Source organism: Tachysurus vachellii, chromosome 19, assembly GCF_030014155.1.
Source record: "Tachysurus vachellii isolate PV-2020 chromosome 19, HZAU_Pvac_v1, whole genome shotgun sequence".
In the NCBI taxonomy this organism is placed as follows: Eukaryota; Metazoa; Chordata; class Actinopteri; order Siluriformes; family Bagridae; genus Tachysurus; species Tachysurus vachellii.
The window spans coordinates 21,588,407-21,605,466 of NC_083478.1; the positions used below are offsets into that span (position 1 = coordinate 21,588,407).

The 17,060-nt window shown below is 42.6% G+C and overlaps 3 protein-coding genes and 1 non-coding gene across 7 annotated transcripts in view; 1 reads left to right on the forward strand and 3 right to left on the reverse strand.

The window, feature by feature from the left end:
• The first annotated feature begins 906 nt into the window (after positions 1-906).
• Positions 907-3,820, forward strand: LOC132861844 (inactive serine protease 35-like). 2 transcript variants are annotated; one of them, XM_060893431.1, is made up of 3 exons: positions 963-978; positions 1,095-1,190; positions 2,216-3,820. In XM_060893431.1, the coding sequence occupies exon 3, from the start codon at positions 2,230-2,232 to the stop codon at positions 3,403-3,405; it is 1,176 nt and encodes a 391-aa protein (XP_060749414.1). In that variant the 5' UTR covers positions 963-978; positions 1,095-1,190; positions 2,216-2,229; the 3' UTR covers positions 3,406-3,820. The 2 variants fall into 2 exon arrangements, with proteins under 2 accessions (XP_060749413.1, XP_060749414.1); XM_060893430.1 differs by having other exon boundaries at positions 907-1,190.
• A 345-nt stretch (positions 3,821-4,165) lies between these two features.
• tcp1 (t-complex 1) lies at positions 4,166-9,991 on the reverse strand. Its single transcript, XM_060893429.1, has 12 exons — positions 9,881-9,991; positions 9,105-9,190; positions 8,856-8,984; positions 8,449-8,546; positions 8,020-8,130; positions 7,691-7,872; positions 7,120-7,246; positions 6,614-6,789; positions 6,177-6,300; positions 5,908-6,100; positions 5,346-5,509; positions 4,166-4,623 (listed from the first exon to the last, which is right to left on the reverse strand). Exons 1-12 carry the CDS (start codon positions 9,942-9,944, stop codon positions 4,410-4,412), a joined length of 1,668 nt encoding a protein of 555 aa, XP_060749412.1. The 5' UTR covers positions 9,945-9,991; the 3' UTR covers positions 4,166-4,409.
• On the reverse strand, positions 8,613-8,747 carry LOC132862856 (small nucleolar RNA SNORA29). Its single transcript, XR_009650067.1, has one exon. It is a non-coding gene; the product is annotated as a small nucleolar RNA SNORA29 (small nucleolar RNA).
• Positions 9,992-10,745: 754 nt separating the features above from the next.
• The window catches only part of LOC132861912 (pleckstrin homology domain-containing family G member 1), a 26,534-nt gene continuing 20,219 nt past the window's right edge, over positions 10,746-17,060 (reverse strand). For all 3 annotated transcript variants that reach the window (XM_060893591.1, XM_060893590.1, XM_060893589.1), the window contains exons 13-19: positions 16,936-16,971; positions 16,831-16,853; positions 16,555-16,734; positions 16,181-16,300; positions 14,524-16,092; positions 13,587-14,490; positions 10,746-13,379 (exon numbers count right to left, since the gene is read on the reverse strand). In XM_060893591.1, coding sequence (XP_060749574.1) covers positions 12,451-13,379; positions 13,587-14,490; positions 14,524-16,092; positions 16,181-16,300; positions 16,555-16,734; positions 16,831-16,853; positions 16,936-16,971 — 3,761 coding nt within the window. In that variant the 3' untranslated portion in view covers positions 10,746-12,450. The remainder of the gene's footprint in view (positions 13,380-13,586; positions 14,491-14,523; positions 16,093-16,180; positions 16,301-16,554; positions 16,735-16,830; positions 16,854-16,935; positions 16,972-17,060) is intronic.

The following is a 17,060-nucleotide window of genomic DNA, read 5'->3' on the forward strand; positions in this document are numbered from 1 at the left end:
AGACACACAAATAGACACACACACACAGGCATGCACACACAGACACACACACAGACATGCACACACACACAGACACACACAAACAGACACACACACATACAGGCATGCACACACACACACACAGACATGCACACACATAAACACACACACACACAGACACACACAGACACACACACAAATAGACACACACACACACAGGCATGCACACACAGACACACACACAGACATGCAAACACACACAGACACACACACAAACAGACACACACACACAGGCATGCACACACACACACAGACATACACACAGACATGTACACACAAAGACACACACATAGACACACAAACACACACACACAGACACACACATGCATGTTATCTGTGTGTTGGTGTATAAACTGTAACAAACTACCAGAGCACGTTTATTTACAGTAAAGTTGCAGGTCGATGTTCCATTCGCATTAATGGGAGATTATGACGTGTACACTGTTACCATAGCGACGCTTTCAGTGTTCCTGGTCATTAAAGGATAATTATAACTAAGTCCTGGCTTGCGCTCTAAATTACAATAATTTTCCTCATTAATGAAAACGAAATAAAGTCTGGTTTATATATGGTGAGGATGAGGAGGAGGAGGTGAAGGAGGGGGAGGGAGGGGAGGAGGAGGCGGAGGAAAAGGAGGAGGAAGATGAGGAGGGTTAGAATGAGGAGGAGGAGGCAGAGGAGGATGAGGAGGTGGAGGCGGAGGAGGAGGGGGAGGAGGAGAAGGAGGCGGAGGAGGATGAGGAGGAGAATGAGGAGGATAATGAGGAGGAGGAGGCGGAGGAGGATAATGAGGAGGCGGAGGAGAATGGGGAGGATGAGGAGGATGAGGATGAGGATGTTTATATTCGCTGTAGCTTTAGAGGCAGTAAATGGTCATTTAAACTCCTTGTAACAAAATGCTGCTTTTTTTGTCTTTCAATTATAATTTTGTTCCTTTTGGTGAGTAAAGTGTGTCTAATGTTTAGTGTTGTTGTTGTTGTTTTTACACGGACACACGACTTTTCCTCACGTTTAAAAACTTTTTTCGTTTGTGATTTGTGAATCGACTCTCCAAGATTCGGTCCATAAGAACCGACTCGCTACCGAGTCTCGCCTGTACCAGTCTCCTGAGCTGCGACTCCGCCGAAGCTGCGTTTCCGCTCCACACCGAGGTACTGACTTTATCTCCTCTCTTCCTCCTCTATTAGACACTTAATGACGTGTGTGAACTGAAGACACCTTACAATGGTAATGAATTAAAAGTTTGCTGCGTTTCTCTTCCGTTTCCAGTCATTATTATTTATTTATTATCTATTTATCTGATAATGATATACGTGATGAACCTCCTTTACAGAGTCACCTGGAGTTAACACGTTAATAGTGGGAGTTTTACACGTGTTCTTTAGACGTTTGTCTGATTTGTCATTCAGTTCTTTACACGGGTGCAGATCCCACCTGATGTCACGTGTGCTCACGTGTGCAGTTTACATGGACATTACATGGTTAAAATCACATGCGTTTTTCACGTGTGTGATTAACGTGACAGATCGACTTGTGTTTAACTCACACACGAGTTCACAGCATTCTTACACAAGAAGCCAGTAAGATGTTACTGTTTAAAACAGATGAGAAGCTCCAGCTGCTTGTAGTGTGTGTGTGTGTGTGTGTGTGTGTGTGTTTACTTTTGTTATTTCCTGTCATTCATTAATGCATTGTATCTCAACCACACTGCATTTGTCTCAAACAGCTGCCAGATTTCACAATGAAACTTTTCAATAAATGAAAATCAAATAGAATAAAAACATATAAACAATCAGACTTTACTGAGACTTTATTGAGGACCAAATCCGGCAAACTCTCAGCTTTAGGTTTGTTTCCATCAGTGTTCCATAACCTTTTAGGGAACTTTTTAGGTTCCTGGATGAGTTCCTGTTGAGGTGACTCATATCACTGCAATGCTACCTGTTTTATGTAATAATTATGTGAACGTTGTTATATTTACGTATAAAAAACCATTAGTGATGTTCACAGGTTTATAAAACAGCACTGAGAGACCAGGACGGTCGCAGCTTTCAGGACGCTGAGCTCCACCCTACGACTCCCCGATCAACAAAAGGTTCTTCACAGTGTCGTGTGGTGGAAAGGTTTGAGGCTCATACTTCATGCTCTTCTCATGGTTTCTCTGTTTCTCTTTCAGGTTGAGGAAGAACAATGTTTCCTCTTCCTCTCCTGCTCACTGTCTCTCTGATGGTTCCGTTCTCATTTGAGTTAAATAAGGAACTCCACAGTGACGGTAACCTGCCTCAGCTTGTGAACAGGAAGACGTTGCGACTCCAGAGTCCCAAATTCAGCGATGTAGGTTCTTTAGAACCGAATGCAGTCTGTGGAATTGAGTGCCAGAGGAACCTTCCAGACCCTGGAACCATTGACCTGGAGCGTGTCCTCGCCTATGAGACGCTTTATCAGAATGGAACTCGGACTCTGACAGAGGTGGAGCTGCAGGATGTGAGGAACATCTCGTCCTCTTCTCTCGCCGCTCTCTCACGCAGGAAACGTCAGATTTACGGCACGGACGGCCGCTTCATGATCTCAGACAAGCACTTTGTAACAAACTTCCCGTTCTCGGCATCGGTGAAGCTTTCGATTGGATGCTCTGGGATTTTAGTGTCACCCAAACACGTGCTGACGGCGGCACACTGCATCCACGACGGTCAGAGATACCGAAGGGGGTTAAAAAGGCTGCGTGTGGGTGCGCTGACGCTGCGGCAGAGAACAGCGAGGAGGAGAAACACAACGAAGGGAGAAAACAAGAGGAATCAGAATAAGAGAAAAGAAAAGAGGAGGAAAAATCGGCGTAAAAGAAAATCCTGCAAAAACTGTGAGCAGCCGGCGCTCCGGTGGACACGTGTCAAGCAAACGTACGTTCCACAAGGCTGGATGAGTGACGTGGGAAACGACATGACCCTGGATTATGACTACGCTCTTCTGGAGCTGAAGCGCAGACTCCCGATGAAACACATGGATTTGGGCGTGGTCCCGCATGTCACACGGATCCACTTCTCCAGTTTTGATGATGACCACGAAGGGCAGATGGTGTACAGGTTCTGCACGGTGACGGAGGAGTCTGGCGATCTGATGTACCAGCGCTGTGACACTCAGAGAGGCTCGAGCGGTGCTGGAGTGTACGTGAGACTCTGGAAGACAGCTGCAAATGATGAAGGGAAGTGGAAGAGAAAAGTAATTGGCGTGTTCTCGGGACACAGGAGCGTGAAGGATGGGAACGGCTCTCACACAGACTACAACGTAGCTGTGAGAATCACACCAGTGAAGCTCGCTCAGATTTGCCTGTGGATCCACGGAGACGCCGAGAAGTGCGCTTCAGACTGAGACGACTGTTGGAACGTCTGAAATTTCATCCAGGTGAAAAACAGACTCTATTACAGATGTGGTCATCAGCCACATGTCTGAATTTGGTTTAGTTTGGTTTAAGAACCATGAGTTCTGCTATCCCACAATCCTTTTCTTCAAATTCATGGCCTCAGCTTTCGCTCAAAACATTATGTACCACGTTTGAGTTTATATTTAAAGCAGAATTACATCCTCTGCTTTACTTCCTACTTCAGTTCTGATTTATTTTAACATTACAGCTTTATACAGATCAACTGCCTTCGGGATAAAAAAAAACGTCTGCTTTTTTTTTTAAATCAGAACTTCCTGTCCAAAAGGAAGTTAACATTTTTGTGCTAATCTCAAACCGATCACTCGTTTAATGCATTTAGGAATTAAATATCGGCATAATCAAGTTTTTTTATTGTAGTTAATTTTTTGAACAGAGATAAAATGTTAGTTTTACATACGGTACTTTTCAGTCCTAAGTGTTTCCTCATTTTTAATTTTGTAAAACTCCCTCACTTGTGAAAAGAATTATGGGATGTCCTTCTCTGATGATGACACCATGTTTTAAAAGGAGAACTTGGATCAGAAATGCTGCCTGTGAGGGAGCGTCGCCTCACACGAACACAGGTACTGAGATACACGTGTAGATATTTTCCAATATTAATGTAATCAAGTCTAAAATGACTAGAATTTCATTTCAGATTAGGACAAATTTGTTGGCATTTGCACGTCATTGTTTAGGATAACTAAGTCTGATATCAAGCTTCTCTTTATTTAGACACATGAACTGGGTGAACAGACGAATCAGTTGTACACAGCCATTTCCTGTTTAGTTCCCAAACAGATCAGAGAAAGTGAATTACAGGTCATTACAGGTGATTTAGCAGCAAGCTGCATTGCTGCGGTAGCAAAAACAAACACAAGCTAAGTGCATGGGCTAAGCTACAACCGCTAGAACATGGTGGGATCTTAATAAATATGGACCGGCCCAGGCTTTACTGCTCCAGAGAGCCTGACTGGACAGCATCCTGGTACGAAGACCCGCCTTCTTTAGGCTCAGGGAAGATTTTAATGAGGTCGTCGATGCGCAGGATTGTTATGGCCGCCTCAGTGGCGAATTTCAGACTCTTGGTTTTGACCATCGTGGGCTCGTACACGCCAGCCTGCTTGCTATCCCTTGGCTTTCCGTTCACCAGGTCCAAACCGATCCTGCACACACACACACAGCTCTGTTTAGTTTTCACATTGCAGAAGTGTTTTCCAAACACGTCACAAATGCATACAGCCCTCCAAAATGTGTTAGACCAAACAAGGACAAGCATGAAACACTGAGATCACAATGACATCCTGGTGTCCATTAAACAGATTACTGGCCCATTCCTGTGTCTGTGAACCTCTTTAAGATGATGAACGATCAACACGTTTATCTTGTGTCTGGAAGAACAACTCCCTCTAACTAAGGCAGAGCAACATGTTTAACCTGAAACTATAGAACACAAAAGATTTGAAGAGTCATATAGAAATGGCTCAGTTCAGTAAAAAAAAAAAAGACTGAATCTTTGCACCTATTATGAAAATGTTTAAAGAGCCGAATTAAAATCTAATAATTTTTAAAGAAATCACAACGAAATGTATTCGAAGATCCAACACCAAAGTAATTCTTTTGAGATCCACTGTATTTAAATGTTGATCCCATCCAACGAAGGACTATTTGAATCTATTTGTGTGACTCGTTTCTATTTGATTCCTTGAATATTCTGGAAAAATCACAAATGGAAGCAAACATTAAATTAAGACAACGAATCAAATGAAAAAAGACTCAAAGAATTCCTTACAAATAAATCCATGTGATAAAATACAACATTTCAAAACACTCCTGTTATGTGGAAACACACTCAGGGATGAGTCAGTGACGGAGTTGTGTAACTCACCACTTGAGGTTTTTGCGTTCAGGGTTGACCTGCGCTTCGTTGTGAAAAGCTCTAAGCTTGGCCACAAGATCTGTGGAATCCTGCGCCGCATTCACTGCCAAGGTTTTGGGGATGACAAGCAATGAACGAGCAAATTCTGCAATTGCCAGCTGCTCCCGTGAACCCTACACACACACACACACACACACACACAATCAATCACTGAAACACAGTTACATATCATTTAAACACAACAGCCGACACGTCGTCAATCCTGTTACAGGCTCTGAAATGACAGCTTCACAATCATGAAAACAAGCCCCTGGACTTTTATAGCAACTGAAGATAAAATCATAAATAACGAAATCAACACTAAATTCCACCTGCTTTAACTTTTACTAATACTCAGTATTTTCATATTAAATAAAAATATGCAGACGTGTCATGACCTCAGTCACATGTATTATTAAACAGTGCTTAAAGTCACACATGAACCGATTCAAAGAGTCAAATTAACAAAACTATGAATTAAAAATAAACTTTTTTTTGCCATGTTTTGAAACACAGCTGGTTTGATGCTCACCATGCTGGTGGCGTAGTTCTCCAGGTAGATGGACAGAGCTGCCTCCACAGCGCCCCCTCCTGGAACAACAGATTTGGACTCCAGCACCCTCTTCACCACACACAGTGCATCATGGAGGGAACGCTCCATCTCGTCACACATGAAGTCATTCGCTCCACGCAGGATTATAGAGGCTGAGGTGCGAGCCTTCGTACTAACACACAACACAAGTTTAGTGGTGAAGTTATTTTGGTGTGTAGAGAGCAGCGAGAGTAAGATGTCTGACTTACTTCTTGATGAGGATGAGCTCGTCATCACACACCCTCTCCTGCACCACTTCCTCCGCCTGACCCAACAAGGCCACCTCGTACGACTCCTCACCCTCCAGGTTGGAGAGAGACGAGCAGATGGTAGCTGCAGGACAAAGGAAAACTAATTAAAAATCCTCACCCGTGAAACGTCTTGTGATCGATCAATTCATCTGAAAACTCCAATGAAAACATTTTAAACTACAAAAAAGCAATTTTTATGCATAAGATTTAGTTCCACAGAAAAAAATAGAAAATAAATGTGTATATTCTGAAGAATTGTGAAGCATTAATAGCTTTTTGTAAACAATTTTTATAAAGAAATAAAAAAAAAAAATAAAAAAAAAAGAGAAAAGAAAACCCAAGCAAACATTATTTTGAAAAGGTGCAGAATCACTTCCTGAGTGGGTGTGGCTTACCCCCGGTTGCCTTGGCAATGCGTTTGAGGTCTTTCTTCAGCACACGGCGCACTGCCATGGCTCCGGCATCCACAAAGTACTTCAGGCACATGTCATCAATCCCACCGGTTGTCAGGATGACAGTCGCCCCCGCCGACAAGATCTTCTGGATACGTTCCTTAGTGATGTCTGACTCTCTGGAGCAGAGAAATAAATCAACAAACTTTAATAAACCACAGACACACACACACACACACCTGCCAGACGGGAGAGAACATGATAACTAAATGCACACAGCTTTGCACAAGAGCTGAAGCTGATGAATCACCTTAAACTTCAGTATATACTAACTAAAGTGTGTGTACAACCCAAAGACACAACAAACACAATAGTGCGTGTGTCTGTGTGCAAAAGGCTTTGGGTCGATTCTGCTTTATCCCACGCGTATAACTTCACACACACGGTCAGTGTGGCAGCAATTGAAATGGGAACACACACATCCCTCTTTCTCTCTCTCATACACACACCTCTGTCTGATCTGGTTGAGTTTCTCCGGGTCATTGATGATGACCTGCACTCCCAGCTTCATCTTGGCTTTCTGCAGGCTGAAGTCCAAACACGCAATCTTGGCATTCTGTACTCTCTTCACCATCCCTGCTCACACACACACACACAGTTCATATCACACAATTTCACTTAGATTAATCCTTATATGTTCTCCACATTCTAATACGGTTCTTCTGTATGTTTTTCTCAGCTTCTTAAACCTTCTAGTTTGTAATACTTTGATTGGCATCAAACAGCCGCACTGTAAATAATCCACACTGTTGTGACTAAAACTAAAAACTTTTTCCATTCTTTTTCAACAGAATTTTTTTTTACACTTTATCCGTTCATGCTAAAATAAAACTAAACATCTTTGGGGTAGTAAAGAGTGTGTACGACTCTGAGCACAACAGAAACACAGGTTTGTGTGTGTGTATGAGGCTTTGAGTCAGCTCTGCTTTTTCCCACGCGTATAACTACACACACACACATCAGTGTGGCAGCAACTGAAATGGGAAAACACCAGGGCCGAGCGACGTGATGATTCCACACCTTGTGAGCCGACGGTGCAGTTGAGGGCGTAACCGTTGACCAGGAAGCTCTCCTTCTGGCTGCGGCCGTGAGCCTTCAGAACGTTCACAGAGTTGATTGGGTATCGAGCCACGCCTTTAGAGTCCACAAACTTCACTGCCACAGCAGCATCCACCACCATGTTAGCAAAGAAATCAGCATCACTGAAGGATCTGGGGTCAAGGGTCAAACGGCTCACCGCGCAAACTCACGGTATAACAATGCCCTAAAACTACTTAATGATTGTCAGTACACGTGTGTGTGTGTGCGCGTGTGTGTGTGTGTGTGTGTGTGTGAGAAACAGAGGATACACTCCGATGATCTTGGAGGACATGGAGGTCTTGGCGGCATTAACCAAACACTCGCGACCCAAATCATCTGTACCGATGGTCAGATTCTCATTAATGTAGCGCACCGCCTCCCTGAAACACACACACACACACAATAATCAATAAAAATAAATAAAACTACAAAGAAGAAACATGGATAAAGAAAGTTGAGAGCAAATTATCAAGAACAGAAAATAAACATCAAAAATGTTTACAAAAATAGTTAAAAAGTGCAAAAAAAAAAAAGAAGAGGGAAAAAATAGCAGAAAATTAAATAAAAAATTAATAAATAAAAAAGATAAAAAGCAGAAAGAAAAAAGTGGACAGGAGATTAATGTTTCTATTTAGACCAATAAAAATAAATAAGAGAAACAAATAAGAGTGTGTGTGTGTGTGTGTGCGCGCTCTTACTTGCAGGCGAGTCTGTATCCACTAATGATGGAGGTGGGGTGGATCTTCTGCCTCACCAATTCATCTGCATTCTTCAACAATTCTGCAGCAATTATCACCTACACACACACACACACACGTGTCTCAGGTACACTTACAACCAGGAGTTACTAACATGATCTTGTTTGTGAATGTCGTATCAGTTCATATAGAGACAGCAGGAGAGACTCTGCAGCCTCTTCAGACTCTGATACACTTCCTCTGTCCTGTTAGCATAGCCACACACACTGATTAGCAGGAGGTGGTACAAACACAGGATGTACATGTGCACACTATCCATCTCATTATAAACACCACAAGTTTACAGTGGACGTGTCCCAAACCAGGCCGGTGCGAACGTGTAGTGCACTACCGAAGGGGCGTCTTACCACCGACGTGGTCCCGTCTCCGACCTCTTTGTCCTGCAGGTCTGCGAGTTCACACAGCACTTTGGCGGCGGGATGTTCCACCTCCAGCAGCTTCAGGATGGTGGCACCGTCGTTCGTGATGGTCACGTCCTAACAAAGAAATCCAAGTTGTCGTTATTTCGTTCCGACGTTGCACAAAATCTGTCTTAACGACACCACAACAGTGACACTAGAAATAAAAGCGTAGGAGAAGATAATCAGATCACTCACTCCGATATCGTCCACCAACATCTTGTCGAGTCCTACAGGACCCAGCGAGCTCTTCACGATGTTGGCGATGGACGAAGCCGCCATCACTGAAACACAGTTACATATCATTTAAACACAACAGCCGACACGTCGTCAATCCTGCTACAGGCTCTGAAATGACAGCTTCATCACATCACAAACTTACTCATGTCTACAGGCTCAAACCATCAGGGATTATTAACCACATCCACTGTTTAATATGATGATAAACAGTGATGGAGCTTCAATAAGCCTGAAGTCAAGAGCTGCTCTGATTAAACACACAATATTTTACAAGTCTCTTTACTTTCCTTGTTTTATTCTCTTCCTCTCCTGAGACTTTCTTCACAATACACTTTATCTTGTAGACATTTATAACAAACTCCTCGTTGTGTGTCAATTTTATTCGCAATAAAACACACAACAAAGTCGCTGCTGCTCACAATAAAGGGCGTCGACACTAAACACAGAGACTAACTAACTAACTACCTAGCCAACTCACTAACTAATTAACTAACTAACTAACATAAAAACACTAATTTCTCTTCACTGTATTTATAATTAATGTTTACTGATATTTTTACCTCGTGTTCCTACAGACGCGCACGTGAGGCCGCACGCGCCGCTTAGTTAGCTTCAAGCTAATACCTCATTTTCTTTTTGTATTTTACGTTCATTCCGTTCATTTACGTTCATTCACGTGGCCTCGCTAGTGCTAAATGTAGTGATTTATTTTGTGTACGTTGGGTAAACGTTACCGTTTTGTGCCCTCACGGACTCGCCGGTACTTCTCTGCCCCAACACGCTTAACGGTCCGTCCATGTTGATCCGAGAGAAGAAAGGAGGAGCCGCGATGCATTATGGGAAAGCGCTAACCGGAAGCTGAGCTTTATGGAACATTCGAGATTATCCGGATCTGGTCAGAGAAATGCTAATGCTAGCGTGCTAATAGATTAAATACAACAAAATAACACAACGCACTGTGTCTGAACGTTCAGATAATATACATTATTGTCAATAGATGACATTTATAACGGGGAACTACATGGGAACTACATTTCCCATTAAACTGAAGCCCCCATTAGCGCCCCCTACTGGATTGGGTGACAATACACTCTCTTATCGCCTGAATAAATGTGTTTGTTTAACTTACATTATAATTACTGATTTCAGGCATAAAGAGAGAAAAGAGAGCATTATATAGATACATACAGTATATAAAATATTTTTTGGGTTCCATTTTAACTTTAAATAAAGAATTTATTGCAACCTTTTAATTTTAACACTAGATGGCGCCAAAAGCTCGATTATAGCATCGTGAATTCATGTTTATTAATATTGTGGAATGTTTTTATCTTGATTTTGCTTAAACAATAGACTGTATTAAACTTGGTAGATTCTACAAGATCTCTTAAAGTGTTACAAACCTTTTATATAAGTTAACTAAGCGTACAACTAAAATAGACGAATATTTGTGCATCCGAGTCTGTATTATTGCTGAAAACTGCAGAAGTGTCATTATGTTGTGGAACGGAGATAAATTTACAAGAATGCTCTTCTTTAATTAAGAAATGGAGCCCATTGAGTGTAGAAATATAAAAAAGTAAGATGCCCACAAACATGTTTGAACTGAAATTTTATTTATTGCCTTTGATACATCAGTTTCCTTGAGCAGTTACAACTAGGCAGTTTTATAAAAACAAAAGATACAGTACATTTAATTTAAAATTAAGACAGAGCAAAACTATGGCAACACTCAATGACAATCTAAAATGTACATCATAACAAATAAAAAAGCAATAAAAAATTAAAAATAAAAAAAGTGCAAACCAGATGGACAAATGATAGCAATCCCCAGTGAAACAAGGAACAATGTACAAAAAAACAAAAAACATGGAACTTATAAACATACTTCATTTATATATATATATATAATTTTTTTTTTACCAATTTGGTACATTTTCACTGAAGATAATAACTGGATTTTAATAATTCTATCTTTATTTATTTGTTCCAATATGGCGATAGTCTTGCTCAGTGCTCGTGGGGAAGAAAATCGACAATAACTGTAAACAACTTAAACCAAATTATTGCTACTGACAGTAGATATTTAATAAATATTACTACGTTAGACTTGGAATATCTCAAACAGGACGGCAATTAAAAGCAAATAAATAAATAAAAATCTGAAAAATTTTAATGTGATTCTAAACGTGTCAAACGAGTGACAAACGATGTGTGTGTGAAGAACCAGTGTTTTTTGTTAAAGTAATTTAACTAGTGATAAATCTGTGGGGTTGGACAGTGAGAGCAAGTGATTGTGAAACTTTTTGAACAAAAGCAGAAATGCCTAAATGAAATATACAACAGTTCTTACTGTGAGTCTGTAAGTAACCTGGTGCTAACCTGGTCCTCTCAGTAATGATTTAAAATTAGCCTAAATTATGACTTATTGCTTATTGATGACAGTACTAAATAATTTCTCTTAAAGCCTTAGTCAGGCGTATACTTTAAATGTGAGGCAAACAGAAACATATCAAGAAAAAACTTTATCTGACCAATGGCAAGCATGGATAGGCCTCCTTTATCAAACTATCTAAAATATATCTATGGCTTATATACAGTATATATTGATTCCTATTAATACCTAGTAAAATATATGTGTATTTTTAATGTATTTTTGGCCTTTGAGAACACACGGTCATGCAGACATAACCGGTAACAGTAGATAACAACCTAATTTTCTTTATGTAGCAACTGTAAAGGCAGCCTGATCGATTACGGACAGCCACTAATATATCGGCTTTGCGTCAATGGTTGCGGAAACGTTAAGTTAGATCAACAAATTAAAATTTTTCAAACGCTACCTGAAATGTTTTGCGGTGGAATTCTTAGCAAAATGGCTGCTAGGTTGTGGCTTGAGAAAGGAAGTGCTAAAATCTGATGAAAAATCTTAACACTTAAAAAGAAACTCTCTCAGACTGATAGACGGTCCTCAGCCCAATCATGCAAGTTCAAGTCAAGATCAATACCATTATAAAAAAAAGGAATTTAAACAGGAAATCTTTTATTTGAATCTATACTTATGGCAAAATGTGTTTAGTGCATTACCAGTTATTATATGAATGAAAAATACGAGGTGTCATATTTGAGTGAATTGTGAGTGCATATACTAAGGACTTAAGATCCACTGAAGCTCTGATGCAAATCGTTTACCTAACTTGTCGTAATCCTATAATTTATCATGTAACATTTTCCATGTGGTAATATTCAATTGCCTTTATCTTTGCAACTCCAGGTAGAATTAAACTCCAGTAGTGTCCATTCCTTATGCAAAACTGCTGGAACCAAGACACTGGAACTTCTCTCGCAGTGACTGGACAATTTTGGGCTGATTGAGTGCTTGCTGACTGTCATCGGGGTCATTCCAGACATAGCTGTGCAGAGCTGATTGTGGGCTCACTGTACAGCCCTTTTCCATGCCATCACTCTCATCCTCAGATCGGATTTCGACATAATCATCATCATCATCGCCGTTGTCTTTGAAATTGGCCAGGTAGTTCTGTGTGGCACTGATCGCATTCAGATTTGTCTGTCTGTCCAGCACCAGCACTTGCTGAGAGTCCCTTAGTGTGAGATCACATGACTGGGAAAGGTCCGAGGTCGTGTGGGCAGGACTCTCAGGAAGGCTGCGCTGCCGAGGCCCAAGACCATGTCCTGCAATCGCATCCTCTCCTGGACGACTGGTTTGTCCCAGATTTCCAAAACTCCTGCTGTTCTCTTTCTCTTGCTGCTCGGCCAACGAGGACGAGGACTGACAGCGGCTATAGAGTGGAGTTTTAAAATTGTGCTGCCCCAATGTGCTATAAACATGTTCAGAGTCATCTTTGCTGGCTGGAGTCACACAGCCACTCCAGCGTTGATTGGATGGAGTGCTCAGAGGTGGGGGAAGGTTCTTCAAGGGAGGGGCAGATATTGCAGGAGACAACTTTTGCTGAGGGGTCGAAGAGCACCCTTCAACTTCAGCAGGCCAGGACACAAAGCCAGCAAGTTCGCCATTGCTGTAGGTGCAGTTTAACCAGTCAGTCTCTGGGAAAGCACTCTCAGGTAGAGATGGGGAGGAAGCCAAACTTGAGCGTGAGTACAACGGGTGAGGTCCTGACACGCTAGCTGAAGATTTCAGCACTGGAGTAGTAGTAGAAGGCTCCTTAAACATCACTTGCTCATATAAATGAGAATACTCAGCTATCCTTGCTCCTGGAAAGATAAAAGAAGACAAGAGAGAGAGTGAGAGAGAGAGAGAGAAAAGTGAGAGCAGATTCAGGGAAAAACAGATAGGAAACAACACCATAAGCAACTAAAATAACAATCATCTAAAGCATAATAATATGTGGGCTAATAAAGACCACAGGACGTAAAAAATAACTATACAACATAATGCCTACAGACGTCCTGATAGCTCACCTATAGCAGCTCCACCTTGCTTTTTCTCTTCCAGAATCGCAGCTAAATCTTTTGCCTTGTTTGTCCTGAGTCTTGTGCAGCTGGGCTCATGGTCCATGCTCTTCATTTTCAACAGCTGATTCGCCTTCTTGATCTTCTGGCTGTATTGTCTTGCCATAAGGAATACTCTGTTTCTACCTTTCTCCCCTAAATCCAGAAGCTGGTCGCCAGCATCTCCAGCCAAAAGAAGACCAGAAGATGTCAGAGGTAAGAAAGCAGGGTCCAGACCACTAAACAGTGTTTGCAGCTCAGGGTCTTTCTGTGTAGGAGGATCCTCATCATCCATGCGGAAACTTCCACTGCTAAGCCTAGCTAATTTGTTCCGAATGCTCTTGACTGTGCCAGGTGGAGGTTCAGGGCTGGAGATTTGGATTTCAGGAATAGGGCAGGAGACTTGGACATGGGGAACAGGACTTGAGACTTGGCTGACAGGGTTGGAGACTTGAGGTAAAGGGTTCAAGACTTGTGGAACAGATGTGGAGACCTGGGGAGCGGGGCTCGAGACCTGGGGAGCGGGGCTCGAGACCTGGGGAGCGGGGCTCGAGACCTGGGGAGCGGGGCTCGAGACCTGGGGAGCGGGGCTCGAGACCTGGGGAGCGGGGCACGAGACCTGGGGAGCGGGGCCCGAGACCTGGGGAGCGGGGCAAGAGACCTGGGGAGCGGGGCCCGAGACCTGGGGAGCGGGGCCCGAGACCTGGGGAGCGGGGCCCGAGACCTGGGGAGCGGGGCCCGAGACCTGGGGAGCGGGGCAAGAGACCTGGGGAGCGGGGCTTGAGACCTGGATCGCAGGGCTCGAGACCTGGATTGATACCTGGGGAGCAGAGGTGGAGACCTGGGTCGATACCCGAGGAGCAGAGGTGGAGACCTGGGGAGCAGAGGTGGAGACCTGGGCCGATACCTGGGGAGCAGAGGTGGAGATCTGGGGAGCAGAGGTGGAGACCTGGGGAGCAGAGGTGGAGACCTGGGAATGAGAAGGTGTAGCAGGAGGTGTTGAAGGAGGGGATTCAGGCTCATCAATCTCAAATGTAGGTTCTCGCACAAGTTTGGGAACACTGAGCACTGGAAATTTAAATGTTGGAATAGGGTGGAAGGCTGGAGAACTGGGTGATGATGTGCTTTTCTTTACCTTCTTTGCAACATCTGTTTTGACTTGAGAGTCAGTAGTTTTGCGTCCAGAACTACATTTTTTGCTAGGAGATTGATGCGATTTCCGTGTCTTTTCTTGAGATTCTTGTGATTTTGGCTGAGATTTGACTGCCTTTGTTGGAGAGTTGTGTAATTTATCCAAAGAACTTTCCTTTTTACCTTGAGAATCACGAATCTTGCGTGGGGATTCTGGTCTATTGACAGGGAATGCAGCAGGAAGCTTGTCTGGTTTCTTTTCATTATCCCGGATGTAATTTTCCAAATCATTCCAGATCTCATCAACTTGCTCTGACATGTGATCAGCCACAGATTGCTCGGAAGTTTTATCCAAAGTTGATGGTCTGTCCATATCAGTAATTGAAACAGTGGGAATCTGAGGAAGGGGTCGAGTTGTTGCTTTGCTGTACTCCAGATTTGGTGTTTCATCTATAACAACAGTTCCTGTGTTCTGGCTAAATGTCAAGTCTTTCATGGGTGAGTGCTGGTAATCCTGTTTGTCTGCTTGTTCATTTCCTTTTCCTTTCTCAGAGACCGAAGGTGGCAGGTCATGAAACACAATGGTATCATAGACATTTTCCTCTTCATCGGGTGTCTGCACAGCAGATTCAAATGGTGCTCCCTCTTGACCTGAAGACCTGTTGCTTTCAGAGGAGCTCTTGAATTCAACTGGAGAAACTAAGATTTGTGGAGGTACAACTGGTTTCTCTTCTGATGAGGAGTGATTAACCTCCAGATCCTTCCGAATCAGTCCCATGGCCTGCAGTTCTTCATAGCTAATATTGTCATAAACATTCTCAATATCATCAATTGTTAGCTGTTCTGCTGAGGAAGATCCAGATATCTCATTACTTGATGACTCTGTATTATCGTGTACTTCTTCTTTGAGGGCAGCTCTCTTCGTAGGACTTTGTCGCTCGCTCTGCTGCTCTCCAACACTACTTGCCCTCCGTAAAACTTTTCCCCTGCTGGCTGGGAGGTCTAACTGCCCTGACTTTGTCTGTTCAACATGCCAGCTGCACGGGCGTCCAGGACGATCATCAACTGCGTCATGATCGCTTTCTGCATCATGCCCACTTGTGTCATTTTCAGTTGGAACAAACATCTGATAAATGTCTTCATCGTCATCAATTTGGACAGTCTTTTGACGAGTAGGGAACATGGCTCGACGCACCCTGTGGTCCGCCCATATATTTGGGACAGAATGTCCACTGCTTCTACCCAGCAACTGGGAAAATTGATCATCAACCCGTGTTTCTGAAGGACAGGTCACCCGTAAGATAGGTGTGTGCACTGTCTCTTTCTGAAGAGACTCTTTGGCTGTCTGGGGAATAAAGAACAAAAGATGTTATGTTTTTATAATATGTTTTTACTACAATTTCTTTTGTGGTTCATGTTCGTGATTATCTCACCTGTAGATCAATATGGTCAAGGCTATGGTTCTTCCACTGGTCGATGCTGTCCACTGATACCTGGGCATTTAGCCTCTTTCTGCTACTCTTTCCAGGTACACGTAGCTTACCTCCAGAGCCCTAAACATACAGAAGATTTTGCGCGAGATTAGAGCTGGATTACCAGTAAAAACCCCCAAAAAACCTAAACCCAAAATCTAAAACCAGATTTTAAAGATATTTTTTGGACAATTGTTCCAGACTTAATTAGGATGCTTTATGAACAAATTATATTTACTCTTTATGAACAATATGTTTGTTTAAAAAAAAAAAAAAAAAGAGAGGCTACAAATAATCCACCAGTTGTAAAGGTTACAGGTCAAAGAAGTACTCACCAGTCCACTGTCATCTTCATCGTCAGCATCCTGTGGATGTAACCCCTCGTCTACGTCACTGTGGTCGCCATGGTCGCCAGGGTCCAGCGATTCCTGTGACTGGCTGACGAGGCTACGGGATCGACCAATGGTGCCCAGATGGACTACAGGTGACAGAAGGGTTGCACCAAAACTGCTTCGCTGTAAATGATCCAGAAGAATGCTTCCTTTTTATAATTTTATTACATTTACTCCCAACCGCTTTAGTATGCATGCTTTAAAAAAAAAAGAACAAACCTTCTGTATATCTGGACTGGATACTGTTAACACAAAACAGAAAACAGACACTCAATAAACTTTTCAGATGTCTAGGTAACATTATTAAGCTGTAGTCATACTTACTCGCATGTTTGTTTTTGAGCAGTTTGGACAAAGGTTCTGGGAAATGAGGATATAAAGGATATAAGTTAACTGGAATTAATGCATAATGGAAACAAGGCTGGTTATTTAACTTCCTGTGAATCCTA

Bases quoted from the DNA above. Each gene is read 5' to 3' on its own strand.
- LOC132861844 (XM_060893430.1), top strand. From the start codon at position 2,230: ATGTTTCCTCTTCCTCTCCTGCTCACTGTCTCTCTGATGGTTCCGTTC.
- tcp1 (XM_060893429.1), bottom strand. From the start codon at position 9,944: ATGGACGGACCGTTAAGCGTGTTGGGGCAGAGAAGTACCGGCGAGTCC. The intron at 8,547-8,855 runs GTAAGACGCCCC...GTGTGTGTGTAG, and splicing joins GAGACGGGACCACGTCGGTG to GTGATAATTGCTGCAGAATT. The intron at 6,101-6,176 runs GTAAGTCAGACA...GTTGTGTGTTAG, and splicing joins GAGCTCATCCTCATCAAGAA to TACGAAGGCTCGCACCTCAG.